The following is a 21,615-nucleotide window of genomic DNA, read 5'->3' as shown; positions in this document are numbered from 1 at the left end:
TCTAATAATTCCTAATTAAAATAGAAAAAAAAAAACAAGTTGGATTTTGATTTTTGGTTTAATTTTTTGATTTCCTATAAAGTCTATTTCTTCTAATTTCTTCTCTTTCAATTAATTTTATTCAATGAAAAAAATTAATCTACTTCTCAAAAAAAAAAAAAAAAAATCTAATTCATGATAATAAATTTATTTTCCCCCTTCAATGCTTCTCTTTAGATTTTTTTTTTTTATACAACTTTGAGATTGAAAGGAATTCTGTGTTAGTTAATTGTTATTCTCATTAATTTAGTAAAATATTTTATGATTAATAGTTATTACATATTAATTGTTATTCTCATTAATTTAATTAATTATTAGTCAACAATTATGTTTCTTTTCTTTGCGGTTTCTTTGGCAAAAATATTTTCTTCTTTCTTTTTCTATTTTGTGTAAAAATATTTTAATAAAATCATTTAAAAAGACCAAGAAATTATTGCTGAACAAATTGACAGTCACTTCCATTTTTAAATATTAATTTAAATAGTAATAAGTCAATCAAAAGTAAGTGGGAAATTTCGCAATATATATATATATATAGAGTAATAAGTCACTTCCATCATTTGTCTTTAAGGTCAAAACCAACCACTCTAGTTCTACACAAAAATGCCAGTAAAATTTGGGCCAAACCACCCAAAAAAAGGTCCAGGGGATTGTGAGATTGTGTTACAGACAGAGTCTTCCATGAAGTGGAACTAAGCCAGATATTGTAGCAAGAATGTTCAGCATTATAACCTCATCATCAAGTTCATGGATCGCTACCGAGGCAGAAGAGTTCCTGTGTACTGCAGAATCAAAAAGAAGTGAAACTAACCTTTTGAATAGGTCCACATGTAAGTCCTGTAAAAGAATACTATCTGGCTCCGGATCTAAAATTTTTTTGGTTTAGAGATGGGTAGGTGTGCAATTCTGGGATTGCAAGGAAGTGCAACTAAGCTGCAGATAGGTCCATTTCTAATTCCCTGTAAAAAGTATTGCTAGATTTTTTTTTTTTTTGGATTCTGTTTGCATGACTGTAGAGAGTGCATTTTCATTTGATGATAAGCTTTTTGTCCTTTCCATTAAAGAAGGAAAAGAAAATTATAATTTTCAGTTTATCCATACTATTCTTTTGTTTGTTTCTATTCTCTATCATTGCACAATGGATCTTATGAAATGAATGATTTGTTCTTAAGACACCCTGAGGCTTTCTTTTTTATTTTTATTTTTTATCTTTTAAGTAACGGGGGAAGGGGATTTGAATTTGGACATGCCCAAGTCTTATATGTACTATTGGTTGTTCTGAGGCTGAAGCGGTGAATTTTTTATTTATAATCTACATATTGAGAATGTTAATTTTAATTGTATGCGTAGATAACTAAGTTTTTGATTTTTGGTTTTTGATGTTATGGTATATAATTAGATTTCCCAAATGGAACATAAACCAAATAATAATAATAATAATAATAAATGGACTGTTGGTAAGTTATGCATTCTACTCTTAAGAGTATTTCTTATGAGTAATGATACGAGGACTAACCCAGCAAGTCTTTTTGATCGGAAATTGTTGGCCAATTTTTTTTTTTTTTTTCGTGTTTATTTATTTATTTATTTATTTTTTTGAAAAGAAGAGAACTCATATATTATAGTTGAGAATAGAACTCAATCAATACATCCGGGATATTAACCCATAGTTGAAACCTACTATGGCGAATAGAGTTACGCGCTAACAGATGGGTACACTCATTCTCTGTGCGTCTAATCCAAAAAACTGTAATATCTGGCCTAGTAAGAAGCAAGGTCTTATAATCCGATACAATCAACCCAAAATTAAAACTATCCTCACTCATTGAGTTCAAAGACAAATATAAAGATTGACAATCAGTAAAAATGCAACCAGGATCAAGTAAAGAAACAGAGACGTAAAGCAAACATTGCCTCAATGCAAGAGCTTCCACAATCAACGGATCATCACCACCTTCCTGAAAGCCCGAAATAGCTAACGAAAAATGACCTTCAGCGTCCTCAATAGCCAAGCCAAAACCCACAAAATCCGTTGCCCGAAAAACTGTACCATCAACATAAGCAAGCCAATTAGCTGGATGTTCAATATGGGCTGGTTGGGCAGGAGCATATGCAGCGTGTGTTATTGCCGTTGCTGCTTGTGATGAAGCTGATGCAGCCCAATAATCATCTAGAAGCAGGCGAGCAGTATGAGAAATTTGCCAAGGGTTCGACCAGACATTGGACCACAACATAGCATTCCTAGCAGCCCATAAACTCCATGCAACGGTAGCCATCAGCTCGGCATGTTGCTGTCCCTTTGAAGAGATTATATGAATGAACAGTTCCTGAAAAGACAAATTTATATTAGCAAAAAGAAAACCAGCCTGCCTCCACACCTCTTGCGCAATGGAGCACTTGACCAGTACATGATCCCCATTCTCAGATTCCTGGCAAAACAAACAGTGAAGTGAAGTAGTAACACCCCTCTTCGATAAATTGTCTCGAGTGGGGAGCACATTACGACCCATATGCCACATAAAATCGCGGACTTTGGGGGAAACATTAAGCTTCCATATCTGCTTCCATAGCACATCGGCACCGCCACCACCATATCGAAGCAAACGGTAAGCTACATGATAAGCAGTTTTGACAGTGTAAAGGCCTTTCCGGTCAAAATGCCATATTAATTTATCATGATGGGTATAAAAGCTTAATGGGATACTCAAAATTTTCCTCATATCATTTACAGTAAAAAGATGAATGATCTTCGAGATATCCCATTTCCTCGCACCTGCAACAAAAAGATCACACACCCGTAAAGCATCAGGAATAAAAGGAGCACCATCCTCCACATAGGCGTTGGTCTCACGAGGAATCCATGGATCTCTATTCACATATATACTCCTCCCATCTCCTACCCTCTATCTCATGCCCTGTTGCAACACCTGTTTAGAGAACAAAACTCTTCCAGACATAGCTACAACCCGATCTAGGAGTAGCAGATAGAAAATCCCCCCTAGGGAAATATTTAGCTTTGAAAACACTATACGCAAGAGTGTTGGTGTCAGTTAATAACCTCCACCCCTGTTTCCCTACCAAAGCAGTGTTGAAACATCGTAAGTCCCTAAACCCCATCCCATCGATAGACTTCTTACTACACATGCGATCCCAAGCAATCCAATTAATACCCCTATGGTCCCCCTTACCATTCCACCAATATTTATTAAACATCACCTGCATCGCATTTGTTACAGATACTGGAAGCAAAAATACATTCATGCAATAAGCTGGTATTGCTTGCGCTACAGATTTGATTAGAACTTTGCGTCCAGCTCTAGAAAGACAGCGGCTATTCCAATTATTCATTTTCTTCCACACCCTATCCTTGAGAAAAGAAAAAATCTATTTTTTATTCCTCCCGATCAACGATGGCAACCCCAAATAATTACTATTCCCAAGAGGTAAAGAAACATTTAAATGCCCAGAATAGCCCGACTAACATGTCCAGAAATAACAGGACTAAAGAGAATGCCAGACTTATTAAGATTAACAGATTGACCTGAAGCAGCTTCATAAGTACCCAGAATAGCCTTAATTTCCATAGCCTCCTGGACAGTACCCCCAAAAAAGAGCAAAGAGTCGTCGGCAAAGAATAAATGTGATATCCTAGGACACCTATGTCTTGCCCGAACTCCATGAATTAAACCACGACGTTCCGCATCTTTAAGCAACAATGATAAGCCCTCGGCTACAAACAAAAATAGACATGGAGAGATTGGATCCCCTTGCCGCAGCCCCCCAGAAGGAATGATGGGGCCCACTTGCTTATCATTCACACACACTTTGTACTCAATATCCATGAAACACATTTACATCCATTTCAACCATATAGCATCAAACCCCAAAGCAGTGATCATATCAGACAAATAGTCCCAATTAACTAGGTCATAAACTTTGGCAATATCAATTTTAAGGGCACAAGCACCATTCTGACCCCTAGCTCTACTCCGTAAATTGTGGATAAGCTCATAAGCCACCATAAAGTTATCAGTTATCAAACGACCCGAATAAGCAGACTGATTTTTAGAAATCAATTTATGTAGTATATTTTTCAATCTGTTAGCTAATGCTTTCGACAAAATTTTATATAAAACATTGCAAAGAGCTATGGGCCGAAAATCTTTAACTGACACTGGATTTTCACACTTTGGAATTAAAACAATTAAAGTATCAGTTAAAGATCTAGGAAAAGGACCTTGGGCTAACCATAATCGACAGCTATTCGAGATATCCACGCCCAATAAACTCCAATTCTTTTGAAAGAAAGCCGGGTTCAGTCCATCTGGTCCAGGCGCTTTATCTGGGTTCATTTGAAAAAGAGCAGTTCGAAACTCCTCATCCAAAAAAGGTTTGGTAAGCTCTGCATTATCATTATGGTCGACCAAAGGCTGAACCAATCTAATAATTTGGCTTCGATTTGGAGCGGCTGCTTTGCGGAAAAGAGCAGTAAAGTAATCCTTCACCTGAGCTTGAATACCATCTTCATTGTACACCCATGCACCCGAAACATCCTGTAGCCGTTCAATACGATTACAGCACCGTCTAGCCTTGATACTGTTGTGAAAATATTTTGAATTCTTGTCCCCATTTCTCAACCAAAACACTTTAGCCTGCTGCCTCAAACGAACTTCATCTTCTGCCAATAATCTATTCCACTCTTCCTTTAGTTGTTTAATAGTTAGCGTGTCCAGTGTGTCAATTTCACGTTCAAGTTTCTGTTGCACAAAACGCTTCTGCCCCCACCTGGTTCGGTTTCTCTCTTTTCCCCATAGCCAAATGTCTGCAATTAATCTATCCCTCCGCAACACAAAATCCTCTCCAGTCGAGCTTCGCCAAGAGTATGAGACCACACCATAAAGACCATCATCTAACAACCAAGCATTATCAAATCTAAAATTACGATTTGTGTAGCCCAACGAGCTAATCGTATCAACCAAAAGTGGAGAATGATCAGAGACCGGAGCCACCAAAGTAGTATAAATTGCATTCGAGATCATATCCACCCATGATGGTGTAGCAAAAGCTCTATCTAACTTCTCTCTCACACGATTCGGAATGTTTTCCCTGTACACATAAGTAAACAAAGATCCAATTGTAAGGATATCAGACAAGTTAGCATCCATCAAAGCCTCCCGAAACCCATTGATCAAACCAGATGCACGTGGTGGTCCCCCATCTTTCTCATAATCTGCTGCAACATCATTATAGTCTCCTGCACATAGCCAGGGTAAACTACTACGAACTGCAAGAGAACGTAATAAATTCCATGAGTCACGTGGTGGTCCCCCATCTTTCTCATAATCTGCTGCAACATCATTATAGTCTCCTGCACATAGCCAAGGTAAACTACTACGAACTGCAAGAGAACGTAATAAATTCCACGAGTCCCATCGTCTTGTACTTTCAGGGTACCCATAAAATCCTATGAATCTCCACATACCATTCGAACCCTGGATTTCGCAGTCAATGAAATTACTAGAATAGTGCTTAATTGATAACTGGACAGATTTATGCCATAAAATAGAAAGTCCACCCCCAATTCCAATACTATCGACTGAAAAACAGAAATCAAACCGTAAAAAAGAGCGTACACCATCCATTCGAAATCGCTTTTTCGTGTTTATTTAAAACTTAAAATTAAAAAATAAAATTGATTAAATATTAAGTAAAAATCGCTTTTTATTATTTTCAAGTAGAATAACTGATTTTTCTATTTAACCTATTAAATAAAGACAATAAAAATATTTTCATTACAATACATCATTCTTTAACAATGAACATTCTGCCTAGAATTGAAAATACGACATTTGATGTATGAGAAAAATAATTTTAAAAAAGAAGAACTTGGAGATGAAGAAAAAGACTAACGGCTTTAGGTTAGTTTTTTAATATATGAGTGTACAATTATAAATGAATAAAAGGAGTGACCGATTGACCATACTCAGCTATAAAAAGAGACCTTCGAGCTTGTTAATGGGCATTCTTGAAATAGTAATAATAAATGGATGAAGAAGTAATCCTTTTGGACTTATTTGATAGTTCTTTTGGAATGAGAGTGAGAATAGCTTTGGCTGAGAAAGGGATCAAATATGAATACAAGCAAGAAAACATGTTGAATAGGAGCCCTTTGATTCTCCAAATGAACCCTATTCATAAAATGGTCCCTGTCCTTATTCACAATGGAAAACCTATTTGTGAATCTCTCATCATCCTCCAATACATTGATGACACATGGAATCAACACAACCCTCCTTTGTTGCCATCCGATCCTTACCTTTGATCGCAATAAAGGGTTTGGGCTGATTTTCTAGACAAAAAGGTATATTAAGAGCTTAAATTTATTAATAAAGAGTGTATCATATCAGTGTCTCGTATGTATTCACTTTTAAAAAAAAAAAATCACAGTAGTATGATAATAAAAGTTCTCAAAGTTATGCATGTGAAAATATGATGCAGGTATATATATGATAGTGGCAAGAGGATACTAATGACCAAAGGAGAAGTCAAAGAGGCAGCTAAGGAGATGATAGACTGCTTGAAAATTTTGGAAGGAGAGCTCGGGGGAAAGCCTTTAATTTGGAGGTGAAACCTTTGGATTTATGGATATAGCACTAATTTCCTATTCCTCCTGGTTTTTTTCCTATGCAACCTGTGGAGAATTCAACATAGAAGTTCAAGTCCCAAAGCTTATGAATATGTCTTGCACCTAAGGAAAATGGCTTAGGTAGAATAAGAGATTGCTACTCCTATTACTTCTGTTTTTGGATTTTAGTTGATGTTTTATATATAATAACCATACCAAATTATGATGTAACTTGTGGGTGATCTTGCAAATCCTCTCCTATGTATCTTCTCTTGTTGTTTCTGGTCAAAAACTAATTGTAAAAGCAAAAGCAACATAACCAAATGCACAGTAATCCATGGCCAAGTAGGCATATAAGTCTGTAAAACGCACAAATGAAAAAACTAAGAACTAGGAGATAAAGGGGAAAAAGGAAAGTTTTTTTTTCATTGTAAACTCAATGTAATAGAAGTGAAGGATTTTGGTTACCATTCTTAATTTTGAAACTCACATTAAGTTTTTACCTGAAAATTAATTCATACCAGTATAGTTCTTACGGATATTTGGCCTACCAGACCTTCTGACTGTGCCAGAACTTGCTTTCAAGTTGATTGAAGCTCCTTCAGACAACTTTTTATTAGCTGCTGGGGTTAAAATCTGATCAGTAACTTCACCTTCAAGGGAAAAGTTCGATGAAAGACATTTTTTGGGCTTGTTTCTGAAATTTCTGCACTGGACTGGAGATTTGGATTGGAGATTCTCTTCCTGCTTGCTACTCATATTCTTTGATCTCTACCTACTTCTTGTTACAACACCTGTACTTTGGGTAAGTTCTTCTGTTTCTATATCTTTTTCATTCAAATTTCCACCAACATCTTTGTGCATCTGATAAGTCTTTGCCTTCTTATGATTTTTCACAGTTTGATCCACTTCAGAATTTGCAGTCACTTGTGGACCTTCACTTTCCAAGTTTGAATGGTACATTGGAGTATGTTGGAATGTGTCTGACAACTTTCCCAGTATATCATCACAACTAAGATTTTCAGAATCCTCAGCAAGGCGCATAGCAAGATCACGTATGCTTGTTGCTGGGAGCTCATCCATGGATGACAGGTAAGTATTTGGATTTAATCTAGGCACATTTTTTCTACTTGTAGAATCTCTTTTAGCAGATTCTTCCACATAAAATTGAGCAAGGCACCCTTCCCAGTCAAATGGAAACCCAATCTGGAAATGATTGCAAACCTGTAGAGATCAACAATTCAATTGGGGCTTGATCTAAAAAGGTTAAATAGGCATAAATAGCATATCTAATTTTGCACCTGTAAGTTCAGGACAACCTTATTAGGCATTGATTTGGTTCTAATCTGATTTTGTTTCTTAAACAAATACTAGAAGAACTTTCTGAAGCAATAGATTTATACTCGATGAAAAAGGGTGAAATTTTACTAGAATCATTATTTGAATTAAATATTTTTATACATTACACATAAGACCACAGCGAACAAGGTGAAGAGGGAAAATATATTTTCCCAGAAAAAAAAAAGGCACAATACCAGAACTGGAAAGCCACTTTGAAGTGTTCGGGACCTATTTATGAAGCCATTTATTGCAATTGTGATTCCATCCCTGGTTTCAAGAGTGGTGGCATTGATTCTCCTGGGTATTGGTGCAGAGTAAAAGAGTCTTGCTCCTAAGCTTTGATACAAATACAAGTAAAAGAACAAACCCTAAAATTCTTTACAATCCTGAAGAATTATTTGCAATCAGATTAAAGAAGCTAAAATTAAGAGAGCCCATACCAAAATAAGAACCCAAGGTTCAGATAACGTTCACAAGGATCAAAAGGTCCAAGGTAGGTTGCAAAAACTAGAATACAAACATTTAGGCACCGAGAAAGTGACAAACCATTATTTCTATATCTTCTAAGTAGTCTAAAATGGATGTTTCCGTTTCTTTCTTTCTTTTCTTTTTCCCTTTTTGCATATACTCTCTGTAATTAGTAAAACCATCATAAAAAGAAATCATGAAAAAAAAAAAAAGACTATTGGAAATGCAAATTCATCACAGATTGAGGGGGAAAACTTGAAATTGTAGCAGAAGGCCTCAGCTTGCTTAAAATCCTTATTGGGTTATAGCTTACAGTATTAAATGGCAAGAATGTTAAAAGTTTCAATTAAATTTTACTTAAGAAACAAGAAAGGAAGACACTTCTGGCCAACTTCCACAAATCTTACTTCAAATTAAACCCAATTCTTCATTTTCGCTTTGGAAACTTTCTAGATTAGATCAGAAATTTTTGCCCATCAATTCTCGACCAGAGAACAACTTAAGTAAAACAATCAAGCAATAAATAAATAAATAAATAAATCATACTCGCTTAAAGCAAACCCAGCAACAGCAATCCCTTTATTCTCGGACTTAACCAGCCACCAATCGTCCAGTAACACCTGGATAAAACAAAATCAACAACCATCACGAACAATTAACATCGGCTACTACTTCAATAACAGCATAACAGATAAAAATAAGTGAAGTACAAAAAAAAAAAAAAAAAAAAAAAAAAAAAAAAAAAAAAGGGAAACGAAAAGAGAAAGTTCAGATTTTTACAGATTTGAGGGAGAAAGAAGAGGCAGGAATGACGGGATTCTGATCAGAATGAGATCCGCGAAACGACGAGGCTTTTGGGTTTCTACATATGCTAGCTATCTTCTCCATTTTCATTATCTTTACAGAGAAAGAGGAGGGAAAGGCCGTTTTCGCTCTTAAAAAATATATATATATATATAAAAAAAAAAGCCAATCCCGCCTTTAACCAAATTTTTTTATCGTACCAGGCCACACCATTTATACTTTCTTCTGTCTCGGGTCATTTTTTATTTTAATTTAAAATTTTGTCTTATTTTTTATTTCTAAATGAACTTTAAAAATACCAAATTTTGAGAGATCAAACAAATTTTATAATATAATAAATAATGTTTTCTCCATTCTAAAATTCTTGCCTTACTTCTTTTCATTTGGTTAAATTATAGTACTATTTTCTATTATTTTTAGAATAAAATAATTTTTTATTTTATTTTTATTTAATGTGCATTTTTATGAATAAAACTGTTGCGTTTGATATTAATATTAACCAATTTCATACCTTAATTTTTTGATTTCTTGCATTAAAATTTAAATTTTAATTGGTTTCAACGATGATATTGTATGAATCAATTAATTAAAAGATTTTTTTCACTTAACATTGTTGATTCTACATTAGATTAATGCGTAGACTTATTGATTAAAATTTAGTTATATTGTTAATGTTAAATTTAATTTTAATAATATGGATTTTTATAAAATAAAAAAAATTATAATTAATCATAATAACTATATTTTCTTAATATATACGAAACTCAAACTAAAATAAAATTTGATGTCCAAAATTTTTAACACCAATTAAGATTGTTACAATGGTTTAAAAGTTGTACGGAAATGATATTTTGGATTAACTTTCATTTTTTTTTCAAAACAAAAAATGTTAACTTTTATAAGGCTCATAATATATTTCTGAAAAAAAATACGCTTTGAGTATCTAACTTATATCCTAATTTGCACCTTTTCCTTTTTGTTTTTCTTTTCCTTTTTGTTTCTAAGAAATTACTATTACATCCTTAGCAAGTCACCGGTGGTCTTTTCATCCCAAAAGTTCAGCACTTTATTATTAGTTAAATACACTTTTTAAACAGATGGCATAATAATCTCTCAAAAATATGGAGATGGAAGTGTTAATTAGGTTATAAATTAGGGACCCAAAAGATTTTTTTTTTTCTATAATTTTTGGTATTGCAATAATTTAGTATCGTATTTAAACTAGTTTTCACAATAATGGAACTTGCGGATATGGTCAGCGAATTTTGGCTCAAATGATTCACTGAATCTAATGATATTGAAATTCGACAAAATTGTTAAGAAAAAAGAACACTTGCCTGATGGCATTATAATTTTCATACAATCAAGCTGCTACAATTTTATTTTACATTCATATATTACATTTTATTCAGGAATTTGGCACAAAAACTGTTATCATAAGCAAACTAATAATCTAATTTGCATTATTCATAAGCAAACTAATAGACTCGGACTCTTGACTCTATGCAATCACCTGGTATAGTTATTGGCCCTGAAGAACCATTGTTGACACCAACATCCTCTTTTTTCTTGTCTTGTGGCACCAAAAGGAATTATTATAGACATGTTGAATTCCAACAACCAAACCCTAATAATTTAATTTGCATTATTCATAAGCAAACTAATAGACTCGGACTCTGACTCTATGCAATCACCTGGTATAGTTATCAGCTCTGAAGAACCATTGTTGATACCAACATCCTCTTTTTCCTTGTCTTGTGGCACCAAAGAAGGTTTTGGAGGCAATTTTAGGTTTTCAAATTCTCCTTCCAGCATGTCTATAACTTCATGCATGGATGGACGATAAATGGGTTCTAATTGTATACACCAAAGAGCTACTAAAGCCATCTTCTTTGTCATTGTACTTTCCTCCTCTGAAACATTATCTCCCAATTCCATGTCTTTTCCTTTACTAAATTGTTCATAAACCCATGTCGGAAAATAGACTTGGCTGACATGCGCAGCAAATGCATTCAAGTGCTTTCTTCTTCCCACCATTTCCATTAACAAAATCCCAAAACTATACACATCAGCTTTATGAGATATACCTCCAATGTTCTTGTAGATTAGTTCTGGAGCCATGTAACCCATTGTTCCCCTCGCTGCTGTGAGACACACAATACTCTCATCGGTCGAATATAATTTTGCAAGTCCGAAATCTGAGATTTTTGGCAAGAAATTTTCATCAAGAAGAATGTTATGTGGCTTGATATCAAAATGTAATATTTTCATATGACAGCCTCGGTGAAGGTAGTCAATCCCGCGAGCCACTCCTAGAGAAATCTCATACATTTTCTCAATGGTTATCAAATTGCTACGTTCTTCTGAAAATATATACTTCTCGAGAGATCCATTAGACATGAAATCATATACGAGAGCACGTTTAGATTTCGCAGCATAAAAACCAACAAGACGAACCACATTAATGTGACGAATGCTCCCAATTGTAGCAACTTCATTGATGAAGTCTCGACCGTTACCTTTGGACATGTTCAACATTTTTACTGCAGCAAAATTACCACTCCGGAGTTTTCCTTTGTATACAGAGCCAAAACCTCCTTCTCCCAGCTTTTCTTTGAAACCGTTTGTTATCTTTTTAATTTCTGAGTAAGAGTATCTAATTGGGAAGAGATTATCATAACTTTGAAGAAACTCTTCAATATTATCATATTTTGATAAATGTCTCCTTTGCCATTTATAAATCCAAAAGGAGAGAAGACCTATTATCCCACATAAGGTTAATGTTGCACGATATAACACTGGAAAAATTGATAGAACAATTATTAGCAACTATTTGACAGTTAAAAACAGTGAAGCTTGGCATAAATAAGGAAAGGAATTCCCTTACCAAAGATAGAAATTAAATAAGGAAGCAAACCTGAAAGAAGGAAAAGAACAAAAAAAAGTTAAAAGATGTAAAATATGTAGCGATATAAAACTTGACACATTGGCTTAAAAATGTTTGTGCTTTATTCTTGTCATTATTTAATCCGTTGAACATGGAACTATTCGCATTTCACTTCTTAAACTTTCCAATTTCAATATATTTAGGGCTAGCTAATCAGGAGTGGTTTAGTTAATCTTCTTACTAATATGAACAGTGAAATATCTTGAATTCAAGTCTTCTTAATCATATGAACTTATTTTCTTTATTATTTAGCTTTTGATTTCATGGGAATGCATGAAAAAGAATTAGATAATGGATTTTGGCAAACCTTTGAATACTTTTCTCAGTCTTCCAAGCTTGTTCATAAGCTTCTCTCGCATTTGAGTCTCTCACTCAACAAGTAAGTTTAATCCATTTATCTTCATATCTATGCTTAGATTAGATGTTCTTGCGTTTATGAGCTACATTGAGCTATTTGTTAGAAAACTGAGGATTATGAGATTACTTTGAGCCATTAGATTAGATTACATTTTTTTAAGGATTTTTTTTCTTTCTTTCTTTAAGGATTTTTATGTGTTGGAAACCTTGAATTTGAATAATGAGAAGCTTGACATGATGCCCTAGATTATCATTATAGCCAACCCCTCCAAAAAAAAAAAAAAAAAAAAAAGTGTGATATGAATATTCTCACCCAAGACATAATATCGGGCATATCTTATTGACCTGCCTGCATTGACAAAACAAAAATGAAAAACAATTAGCAAAAGAAAATGTAATAATATATCTTTTTCTTTTTGTTCTTTTGAATTAAGGATTAACAAGCATTATTATATTATTCTAAATTATTTTTTGAAACAAAATAAATAAATTAATAAAATTAAATTAGAAATAATCTCAAAGTTTGATTATTCTTGTTTTCTATCCAAATATAGCACAATTAAACTTGCAATAAAGTGTAAGCATCCTTACCATTGGGAATGCGGTTAGCATACAGGTCCAAAATCAAGTCTGCCAAAATAAAAGAAAGCCCAAGTTAAACAACTAACAGGTGACCAAGAAAAAATAATTAGAAGAGGCAAAAAAAATTTTCCAACATTTAGAGGGGACAACATCGAAAAACATTATTGTTTTACAGGTAAAAGATAATATTCCATATTTTATAAGGTAAACTTAAAAAAAAATAAATAAAATTAGGGAGGTCGCCGCCACAGTTGGCCACCCCTAGTTCCATCATTGATGACCAATCAACACTGCTTATTAATGAAAGCTCTTTCAGAAATGGAACTTACAATGCGCATCATTAAATATCTCTCCTAATCCTGCATAAACACAAAAAGAGTACAAAAAGATTTAATTTTTTGATTGTACATGTCAATTAATGCAAATATGATTATAATAAAAATGAATTTGATGACATGGATATATTCAAAACAAGTTATAATTATTACAAAGGCCACCAGCTTCACGGAGGTGCTATGGATATAATTCAAATGTGTATATTTGAATTAGTTTGTCTCAATTTAGCTTATTTTAACTATAAATATTCTTATAGGGTGTGATTTTATTTTATTTTTGATTATTTCATTTTTGTAAACTACTGTACTATAATTTCCATAATAATATTAATAAGGTTCAATTTCCCTTTTAAATTTAGTTTTAATTTCCATAATAATATTAATAAGCTAAATCATTAAAAAAAACGACAAATTATGTGGATAGTTTTAATTGTACCCTAAATTTAACTTTATTTTCCTAGTACTTTGAACTTTACTTTAATTACAATATCACCCTAGTTTCAAATTGTACCCAATATTAAAATAAAAAATAATATTTTATCCATTAGATTGGATATAATTTAATGAAAAAAAAAATATTACTTTCAAATTATAGTGAATATTAAAATAAAAAAATAAAATACTTTTTATTTATTCATATAATATTAACAACAAGTAATGACTCTCTAAAAATAAAATTATGTCATAATGAATAAAACCTATTTTTATAAGGGTTCTAACTTGAGTATAATTTCAATAAATCCTAACTAAAATTATATGCTTAAAAAATGGCAAAACAAAAACCAAAACTAATACTCTATACTTATAACTAACATTTATTATTTTACTTAACTTTTTATAAATTTAGAAAAAAAATTCATAGCAATATTAGCTACGGTGTCGTAAATTTTTTTATTAACATGACCATAGGTCCAACAAAAATACATGTTTTGGAGAGAGATTCATATAAAATTCTGTCAATATTATCTTTCTTTCTCACTATTCTTGCTATGAGAAACCTTTAAATGTAAAAACACATGTAAAATGCTTCTTACCAAGAAAACCATAAGTATCTTTCCTACCCAGGTGGCGAACGCTATGAAGCAGCGCTGCGCAAATAAAAATAAAAAATAAAAAAAAAAAGAAAAGGAAAGAAAAGAAAAGAAAAGAAAAGGAGGAGGAAGTTGTCACGACGAAATTAAGACGACGATATGATAAATGGAAAGTAAATGATGGGAACTCTGCAGATTATAAATTTATATTGGTATAGAGAGGAAAGAATGACTTATCTAGATTTGGTTTGCGGATCCAAATAAAAAAATATATATATTTTTCGAAAAACAAGAATATTTTAATCATTTAATGGAAAAAAAAAGTTAGTAAATTTCGATTGATATATAGTTTTTTTTTTCTTTTTTAAATTAGTCATTGAAAACATTTTCTATATAGAAAGGATAATAACCCAAAACAGCTCCTTACAGCCGACATCTACACGGAGCCAGTTCGTTCTTGTTCCTATTCCAATATAGACAAAGAGAAATATTAGTTTTATATACAAAATGAAAACACAAAATAAAAATGAAAAAGACAAATATCAAATGATTTTTTTTCCCCCTTTTTCTCTTTGAAACACAAAATAAAAATTGAAATGTTACTCATGCACTAGGCAAGACTGGCTTTGAATCCAACTAAAATGTCATGTCAAAAATACTTTTCATTACTATTTTTTCTCTTTGCAAGTAAATATAAAACTAAGAAAGACATATAATGACTATAGGGGATAAAAAAGATCACCCAAAACGCAATTTTTATTGGTTGAATGAGTCCTAATTAGTCTTGGTCACAATTCAGTTTTGAACCAGAACTGATTTACAATCATAATAACCATTCAAACCCAACTTGAAATGGAGTCCATGGAAATGAAACGTACTGTAACAGTATTTCGTAATGTTGGCAATGTTGCAGCGGTTTTCCTGATAGTTGTCACAGCAAGCCCAAAACCATGACATCTCAAACCCATATGACATAATGCGGTGAACATCCAGATATGAAATGTCCATCGCTTCTTGTGGCCGAAAAGATGCCATAACTATCTGCTCAACACGGCAAGAATCCACCAAATCCCTCACATAAGTAGAGCGAGAGCCAAGCATTATATACCAATAACCTGAATTATAATAATTGAATTAATATAATATTGCAGTTATAATTAACTTATTAGGGCCTTGCTCTTTTGTTAAATGTTAATGGACTAGACTGCTAAAATTAATAATAATAACCTCACCTGAATAATACGTGCTATTGATGCAAGGATGAGTATCCACATAAAGCCGAGAATCCAGTATTCGATGTTCACAGTTTACCAAAACTATGCTCTTATTGTATTCATCATAATACTTAGCTCCTCTTGGCCAATAATACCAGTTATATGGAGTAGTCCAATACCGATCACGGAAACGGTTCAAAGAATGGCGAGGAAAGGAGGAGCAGTTATCCTTTTGGATAAGGGCATCTACTATTCGAATTGTGAAGTTATTGTAATTAATAGATAGAACGTAATATTTAGCTGAATCCAAGTATACAACTGTAAGGTTGTTTTCACAAACAAGTTGAAGGTTTTGGTTGCCGCAGGTTGTCGGATCAGTGTTAAGGCGAAAAGGGTAGCTTATGTTATGGATATCGCCGCAAGAACTGGTGCACTGATCGTTATTGCTCTTGCTTTTTCTAGCACAGCAACCATGGAGATGGAGTATTATTAAAATTATAACTAGAAAAAGATGGTTTGAGTATCTGCTGATCATTCTGTGAACTGATGAGACAGAGAGAATTGATCATTAAATTTGTAATGCAGGATTACTTTGGTCGTCACTGGAAACTTCACAGCGACTTCCAATAAACATTGCACACCACAAGTCTTCCTTTTAAGTCAATGCACCATAAGTCTTCCTTTTAAGTCAGTCCCCCATAGCTAAAGTCTAAGAATTATGTGGGGTAACACAAAAAAAGCAAGTCTATTGGGAAGTCTCCTTCAAGGAAGCTGCGACGAAGCTAAAGGAAAAGGTTCATCAAGGGAAACATATTGGCCCATTGTCATACTTCTTATTGGACGACTAGTCCATTCTCCATTTATTTTTCTTATTTCCAAGATACAAGCCTTTGAGTATAGGAAATAGAAGCCAAAAACAAAAATGATAGGATACAACTACTTAGAACTCAACTGTGCGCTACAAAGCAAACCACATCATGAGATATTGAATTCGCCCTTTTTTGGCTCCATCAACAACTGTGGCAACAATAAACAAATAACATCTCTGGAGTCTGGACCACTGCAATCAGCCATAAGAACCTGATAATCAAATGTATAAGGAAACATCTTGAGACTAGATCACAGAGGAACACTCTTCTAACATATGAATCATGAAGACTTTTTTACCATGTTGGACACATTCCAGACACTAAAACTCTTGGAAACATCTTAACACTTCAAAAAAGTTTCACTATATTTCTTTAATTTTGGCAATCCTATGTAAACTGTAGAGGTTAATTCACAACTTAAAATTTTAAGATGGATTTCAATTACTACTTCACAAAACCCAACTTTTATTTTTCTGATCATGCAATCAATTAAACTAACAAACCAATACAAGATTTTAAATTCACAAAAGCAAAATGCAGATTGAGAAAGATTTTTAGTGAATCTTAAGAGCATTAATTGGCAAAATTCTCAAACTGGAAGTTGAGAAAGATTTTTTTTTTCCCCAAGGAAAGATGTTCAGAAAGATGGACAGAGGAATAACCCTGTAAACAAGTGTTTCAGGGTCCCTATCAGATGCAAAGAAATTCTTAACTTTAGGTTCAGCAAGGAAATTGTATGACATAAGACTTTTACTGTTTCATTAGCTAGATCAACACAATTCATTTTAGCAAGAAAGATCCAATTTTTCTACCAGGAAATGGCTTAAGACATCATCATTTGTTGAAAGACACATTGCATACTTACAAACTCTGAAGCAAAAATATACAATTACATTTCATATTTATGTTACCATCATCAATTGAAGAACCATGTTGGTTAGAGCTATTTAATTCTTGCAGTTCTAAACTCTAAAGGAATGTTAAATTCACAATAAATTTATTAACTCTAAGACCTCCCATGAGCATTCTGATGGTAGAAAAATATTTTGTTCACTCAAAAATAACACAGTCACCATACTAAACTCATCAAGTTCCGAAATGCAAGTGTATCAAGGAATCCTCAAAAGTTAATACTCACCAACAGAGTAGCCAAAATAATTAACACAAGGAATTAGAACACTAAAGTTAACGTACCAATATTATTACAAAACTGTTGATAAAAACAACAATACCTCAACTAACACTGATACGAATTAAAATTAACAAAAGTTAAAATTAATACCTCAACACCCACTACAAAGAAGTGCATCAACATACCAACAATTGGTGGTTCAGCCACATTGGAGAAGACAAGATCACAAATTGTTAGAGCTTGTTACATACGACACTACAACAGTGATGTCATCAAGTTTACCACCATAGTAGCTGAACCCAGCACGTTAAGCAGCAGTAGAAAAAGGTGTCTGTCGGTTCTCATCCAGTGCTCGTTGACTTGTCATAGCTGCAATTTTCTGAGCTGTTACTTGAGGCCCTAAGCCAGCTCTTAGGGCATCAACAACAGCAGTGGTAACCTAGTTATACAAGTTGTCGAATAATCCATCTGTTCCGGCAATAATTACGTCACCCGGAGAAATAGGAAATATGAATACCTGGCCAGAGCTTGGTAGATCACCCTCATTGCCACTCTCTAGTTGGTATGGAAAATTAAAGCAATGCTGCTGTGCTGGGGATTGGAACACTGTGCATCCATCTCTAACCACCATGAATCCACTGTCTCCTAGATTAATGGCACGTATTTCCTCATTTATAAGCGCAACTATGCAGGCCGTTGATGAACCCTTTGCTTTTGTATTGGAATGTGCCTTCTCTAGCACCCTAGCAGGATCAATTGAACCCACAGGCTCTTCCTGAATTGCACTTACAGAATTCAACATAAGCTCCCGAGCATATAATCCTGCGTTAATTCCCACATCCGCCCACCCTCCTACTCCATCTGCTACACCAATGACTTGCTCATTGGCACATATAAAGTGAGCATCTTCCCCACCTGTTTCTTCCTTATCAGGATGTGGCAAGCAGCATGATCCTGAGAGCAGCTTCAGGGTTTGGCCAGATACCAAAGTGGAGTTTGCCAGCTGTTCCTCCCGAGAATTCCCATCAAACAACACATCACAAGCAGCTCCAAAAGAGGATTGAACAGAGTGAGGATCTTCCCCACCTGTTTTTTCCTCATCAGTACAGAGCAACGTCAGGGTTTGGCCAGACTCCACAGTTGAGTTTGCCAGCTGTTCCTCACGAGAATTCCCATCAAACGACACATTATGAGCAGCTCCAGCAGAGAATTTAACAGAAGACAAGTTGTGGAACTTCTTCAACGATGCCCCTGGAACAAAACCATTCAAATTACTGCTCCTTGTAATTGAACCAAACCAAGAGTAACTGCCAACCAAAGGACTATTTGGCAACTCCCCATTTATCATTCTCACTCTTGCCTTAAAGCAACTGACCCGACCTCTATCCGCGAAAAAAACACCTCTAGGTTCCGAAAAGTACAATCCTTTTGCACAAGTAGTAATCATATTATCAATAAAGCACAATTGTTTTGCACTGGTAATCATACTATCAATAAAAGTATCACCAAACACAGCTTTAGGCAGCTATAGAATATCCACCAAAGAGAACGCCTCACTGAGAATTAAGTGGGATTAGATAATGAAAAGGCTGAATTTCTAACAATTACTGATGTCCTAAATCCTAATTTCAGCGCACCTTAAACCCTTCAACCAAAAACCACAGCCTCTTTAAGCACACCTGAACCTTATTGTTTTTGGGATCTAGAGATTTAGGGAGAGAGAAATATCGAGGGTTTTTCATTTATATATTCGAACCTTATTGTTTTTGAGGCGTGTCGAACCGTACACACACACACCCACACCCACACCCACACCCACACCCACATATACATGTATGTATTAATATTATTAATAATCCTCATAATTCCTAATTAGGATTATAATTTTTAATTAAAATATGAAAGAAAAATTTATCCAATAATATCATTTCTAATAATTCCTAATTAAAATAGGAAAAAAAAAACAATTTGGATTTTGATTTTTGGTTTAATTTTTTGATTTCCTATTAAGTCTATTTCTTCTAATTTCTTCTCTTTCAATTAATTTTATTCAATGAAAAAAAAAAACTCTAATTCATGATAATAACTTTCTTTTCCCCCTTCAATGCTTCTCTTTAGATTTTTTTTTAATACAATTTTGAGATTGAAAGGAATTCCGTGTTAGTTAATTGTTATTCTCATTAATTTAGTAAAATATTTTACGATTATTAGTTATTACATATTAATTGTTATTCTCATTAATTTAATTAAATATTTTATGATTATTAGTCAACAATTTTGTTTCTTTTCTTTGGCAAAAATATTTTCTTCTTTCTTTTTCTATTTTGTGTAAAAATATTTTAATAAAATCATTTAAAAAGACCAAGAAATTATTGCTGAACAAATTGACAGTCACTTCCATATTTAAATATTAATTTAAATAGTAATAAGTCAATCAAAAGTAAGTGGGAAATTTTGCAATATATATATAGTAATTGTTGTGTATAAAAATTATATTTTGAAACAAAATTAATGAAACAAGAAAAGATCATGAATGGAACAAATTCCTGAAACTTTTCACTCATTACCAGTAATTGTGAAAAAACATCATTTGTTTTTAAGGTCAAAACCAAGCACTCTAGTTCTACACAAAAATGCCAGTAAAATTTGGGCCAAACCAACAAAAAATGGTGCAGGGGATTGTGAGATTGTGTTACAGACAGAATCTTCCATAAAGAGGAACTAAGCCAAGCACATTAAGTGAACTAGCTTCAGCTTTCAGATTGTCCAAAATACCTGCCAGATAATGTAGCAAGAATGTTCAGCATTATAATCTCATCATCAAGTTCATGGATCGCTACCGAGGCAGAAGAGTTCCTGTGTACTGCAGAATCCAAAAGAAGTGAAACTAATCTTTTGAATAGGTCCACACGTAAGTGCTGTAAAAGAATACTAACTCCACATCTAAAGTTTTTTTGGTTTAGGGATGGGTAGGTGTGCAATTCTGGGATTGCAAGGAAGTGCAACTAAGCTGCAGATAGGTCCATTTCTAATTCCCTGTAAAAAGTATTTCTAGATTTTTTTTTTTTTTTTTTTTTTTTTTGATTCTGTTTGCATGACTGTAGAGAGTGCATTTTCATTTGATGATAAGCTTTTTGTCCTTTTCATTAAAGAAGGAAAAGAAAATTATAATTTTGATTACAATTATAATTTAACAATGAATACAATACATCATTCTTTAACAATGAATATTCTTTAACAATGATATTTTGAGAGAGACAGGGAGAGGAGGTGAAGTTGGTGGTAGATTGAGAGAGATAAAGCTCTTAATTAATAGATTCTTTTTAGAGAGATAGGTGTATAGTAATTGAGAAACTCTTGTTAAGTTGATATGTATTTTGTAAAGAAACCTTATAGTCCTTCAGGGATCTAGATAATTTCCATACTCTATCCTCATTTAATCCCTCTTAAATAATCATTATCAGTTTCCCCATTACAATTAATAGATTGTAAGAGTTCTGAGCATTTTGAGAGGCCCGAACCATGAATCAGATTATGTCTAGATCCTTGAAATATGCTAGCTTAAGAGGTGTTGAAATTTGGACTCTTGAGGTGTTGAAGCCATTTAGATACTGTCAAAGTATTTCTGTCATATGGAGTATAAATCATGGTATATTCAAGTAGTAATTGTAGAATCGATAAAACTATTTTTGGCCAGCTCTCGAGGCTCATGAGCGATGACTAATTGCTTTTTGTGGACTGTTGTTATTGGTGATCATTAACCCTTAATTGGTGCTTCCAACACAAATTAGCATATGAATAGGGAGAAAAAGAATTAAGTCCATTATATTCATCTCTTCTTTATTCTTTCACATTCTAACTTTTGCAATTG

At 33.5% G+C, this 21,615-nt stretch overlaps 3 protein-coding genes and 2 pseudogenes across 9 annotated transcripts; 1 reads left to right on the top strand and 4 right to left on the bottom strand.

The window, feature by feature from the left end:
- Positions 1-1,658: 1,658 nt before the first annotated feature.
- On the bottom strand, positions 1,659-3,890 carry LOC119369320 (uncharacterized). Its single transcript, XM_089717859.1, has 3 exons — positions 3,522-3,890; positions 3,006-3,255; positions 1,659-2,812 (listed from the first exon to the last, which is right to left on the bottom strand). The coding sequence occupies exons 1-3, from the start codon at positions 3,888-3,890 to the stop codon at positions 1,659-1,661; spliced, it is 1,773 nt and encodes a 590-aa protein (XP_089573985.1).
- LOC149498742 (protein EMBRYO DEFECTIVE 1674-like) lies at positions 1,819-9,416 on the bottom strand. 4 transcript variants are annotated; one of them, XM_089723946.1, is made up of 5 exons: positions 9,254-9,416; positions 9,020-9,093; positions 8,446-8,636; positions 8,200-8,341; positions 1,819-7,888 (listed from the first exon to the last, which is right to left on the bottom strand). In XM_089723946.1, the coding sequence occupies exon 5, from the start codon at positions 5,679-5,681 to the stop codon at positions 3,891-3,893; it is 1,791 nt and encodes a 596-aa protein (XP_089580072.1). In that variant the 5' UTR covers positions 5,682-7,888; positions 8,200-8,341; positions 8,446-8,636; positions 9,020-9,093; positions 9,254-9,416; the 3' UTR covers positions 1,819-3,890. The 4 variants fall into 4 exon arrangements, with proteins under 4 accessions (XP_089580072.1, XP_089580070.1, XP_089580075.1 ...); XM_089723944.1 differs by lacking the exon at positions 8,446-8,636; XM_089723951.1 differs by lacking the exon at positions 8,446-8,636 and having other exon boundaries at positions 7,063-7,888; positions 9,254-9,411.
- LOC149498743 (putative glutathione S-transferase) lies at positions 6,083-6,791 on the top strand (annotated as a pseudogene).
- Positions 9,417-10,590: 1,174 nt separating the features above from the next.
- On the bottom strand, positions 10,591-16,418 carry LOC119369322 (LEAF RUST 10 DISEASE-RESISTANCE LOCUS RECEPTOR-LIKE PROTEIN KINASE-like 2.4). Of its 3 annotated transcripts, XM_037635579.2 has the most exons (9): positions 15,762-16,418; positions 15,408-15,644; positions 14,957-14,992; positions 14,533-14,586; positions 13,493-13,522; positions 13,173-13,211; positions 12,895-12,930; positions 12,165-12,194; positions 10,591-12,075 (listed from the first exon to the last, which is right to left on the bottom strand). In XM_037635579.2, exons 1-9 carry the CDS (start codon positions 16,276-16,278, stop codon positions 10,913-10,915), a joined length of 2,142 nt encoding a protein of 713 aa, XP_037491507.2. In that variant the 5' UTR covers positions 16,279-16,418; the 3' UTR covers positions 10,591-10,912. The 3 variants fall into 3 exon arrangements, with proteins under 3 accessions (XP_037491507.2, XP_089580049.1, XP_089580052.1); XM_089723923.1 differs by lacking the exon at positions 14,957-14,992; XM_089723926.1 differs by lacking the exons at positions 14,533-14,586; positions 14,957-14,992.
- A 160-nt stretch (positions 16,419-16,578) lies between these two features.
- On the bottom strand, positions 16,579-19,493 carry LOC119369331 (putative protein phosphatase 2C 55 pseudogene; annotated as a pseudogene). Its single transcript, XR_016321728.1, has 2 exons — positions 17,930-19,493; positions 16,579-16,823 (listed from the first exon to the last, which is right to left on the bottom strand). The product of XR_016321728.1 is annotated as a putative protein phosphatase 2C 55 pseudogene (transcript).
- Positions 19,494-21,615: the final 2,122 nt, after the last annotated feature.

Source organism: Jatropha curcas, chromosome 1 (genome assembly GCF_041381405.1).
Source record: "Jatropha curcas cultivar XTBG-Jc1 chromosome 1, XTBG_Jcur_1.0, whole genome shotgun sequence".
NCBI classification, from domain to species: Eukaryota; Viridiplantae; Streptophyta; class Magnoliopsida; order Malpighiales; family Euphorbiaceae; genus Jatropha; species Jatropha curcas.
Note: the sequence above shows the minus strand (reverse complement) of the source record. Positions and strands in the feature narration are given on the sequence as shown.

Bases quoted from the DNA above. Each gene is read 5' to 3' on its own strand.
- LOC119369320 (XM_089717859.1), bottom strand. From the start codon at position 3,890: ATGTGTTTCATGGATATTGAGTACAAAGTGTGTGTGAATGATAAGCAA. The intron at 3,256-3,521 runs GTTAGTCGGGCT...AATGCGATGCAG, and splicing joins GTCCTGTTATTTCTGGACAT to GTGATGTTTAATAAATATTG. The intron at 2,813-3,005 runs GTTGTAGCTATG...TTTTTGTTGCAG, and splicing joins ATCTGCTACTCCTAGATCGG to GTGCGAGGAAATGGGATATC.
- LOC149498742 (XM_089723946.1), bottom strand. From the start codon at position 5,681: ATGGATGGTGTACGCTCTTTTTTACGGTTTGATTTCTGTTTTTCAGTC.
- LOC119369322 (XM_037635579.2), bottom strand. From the start codon at position 16,278: ATGATCAGCAGATACTCAAACCATCTTTTTCTAGTTATAATTTTAATA. The intron at 13,523-14,532 runs GTAAGAAGCATT...GTGTTTATGCAG, and splicing joins AGATACTTATGGTTTTCTTG to GATTAGGAGAGATATTTAAT. The intron at 12,195-12,894 runs GTGAGAATATTC...TCCTTCTTTCAG, and splicing joins TGCCCGATATTATGTCTTGG to GTTTGCTTCCTTATTTAATT.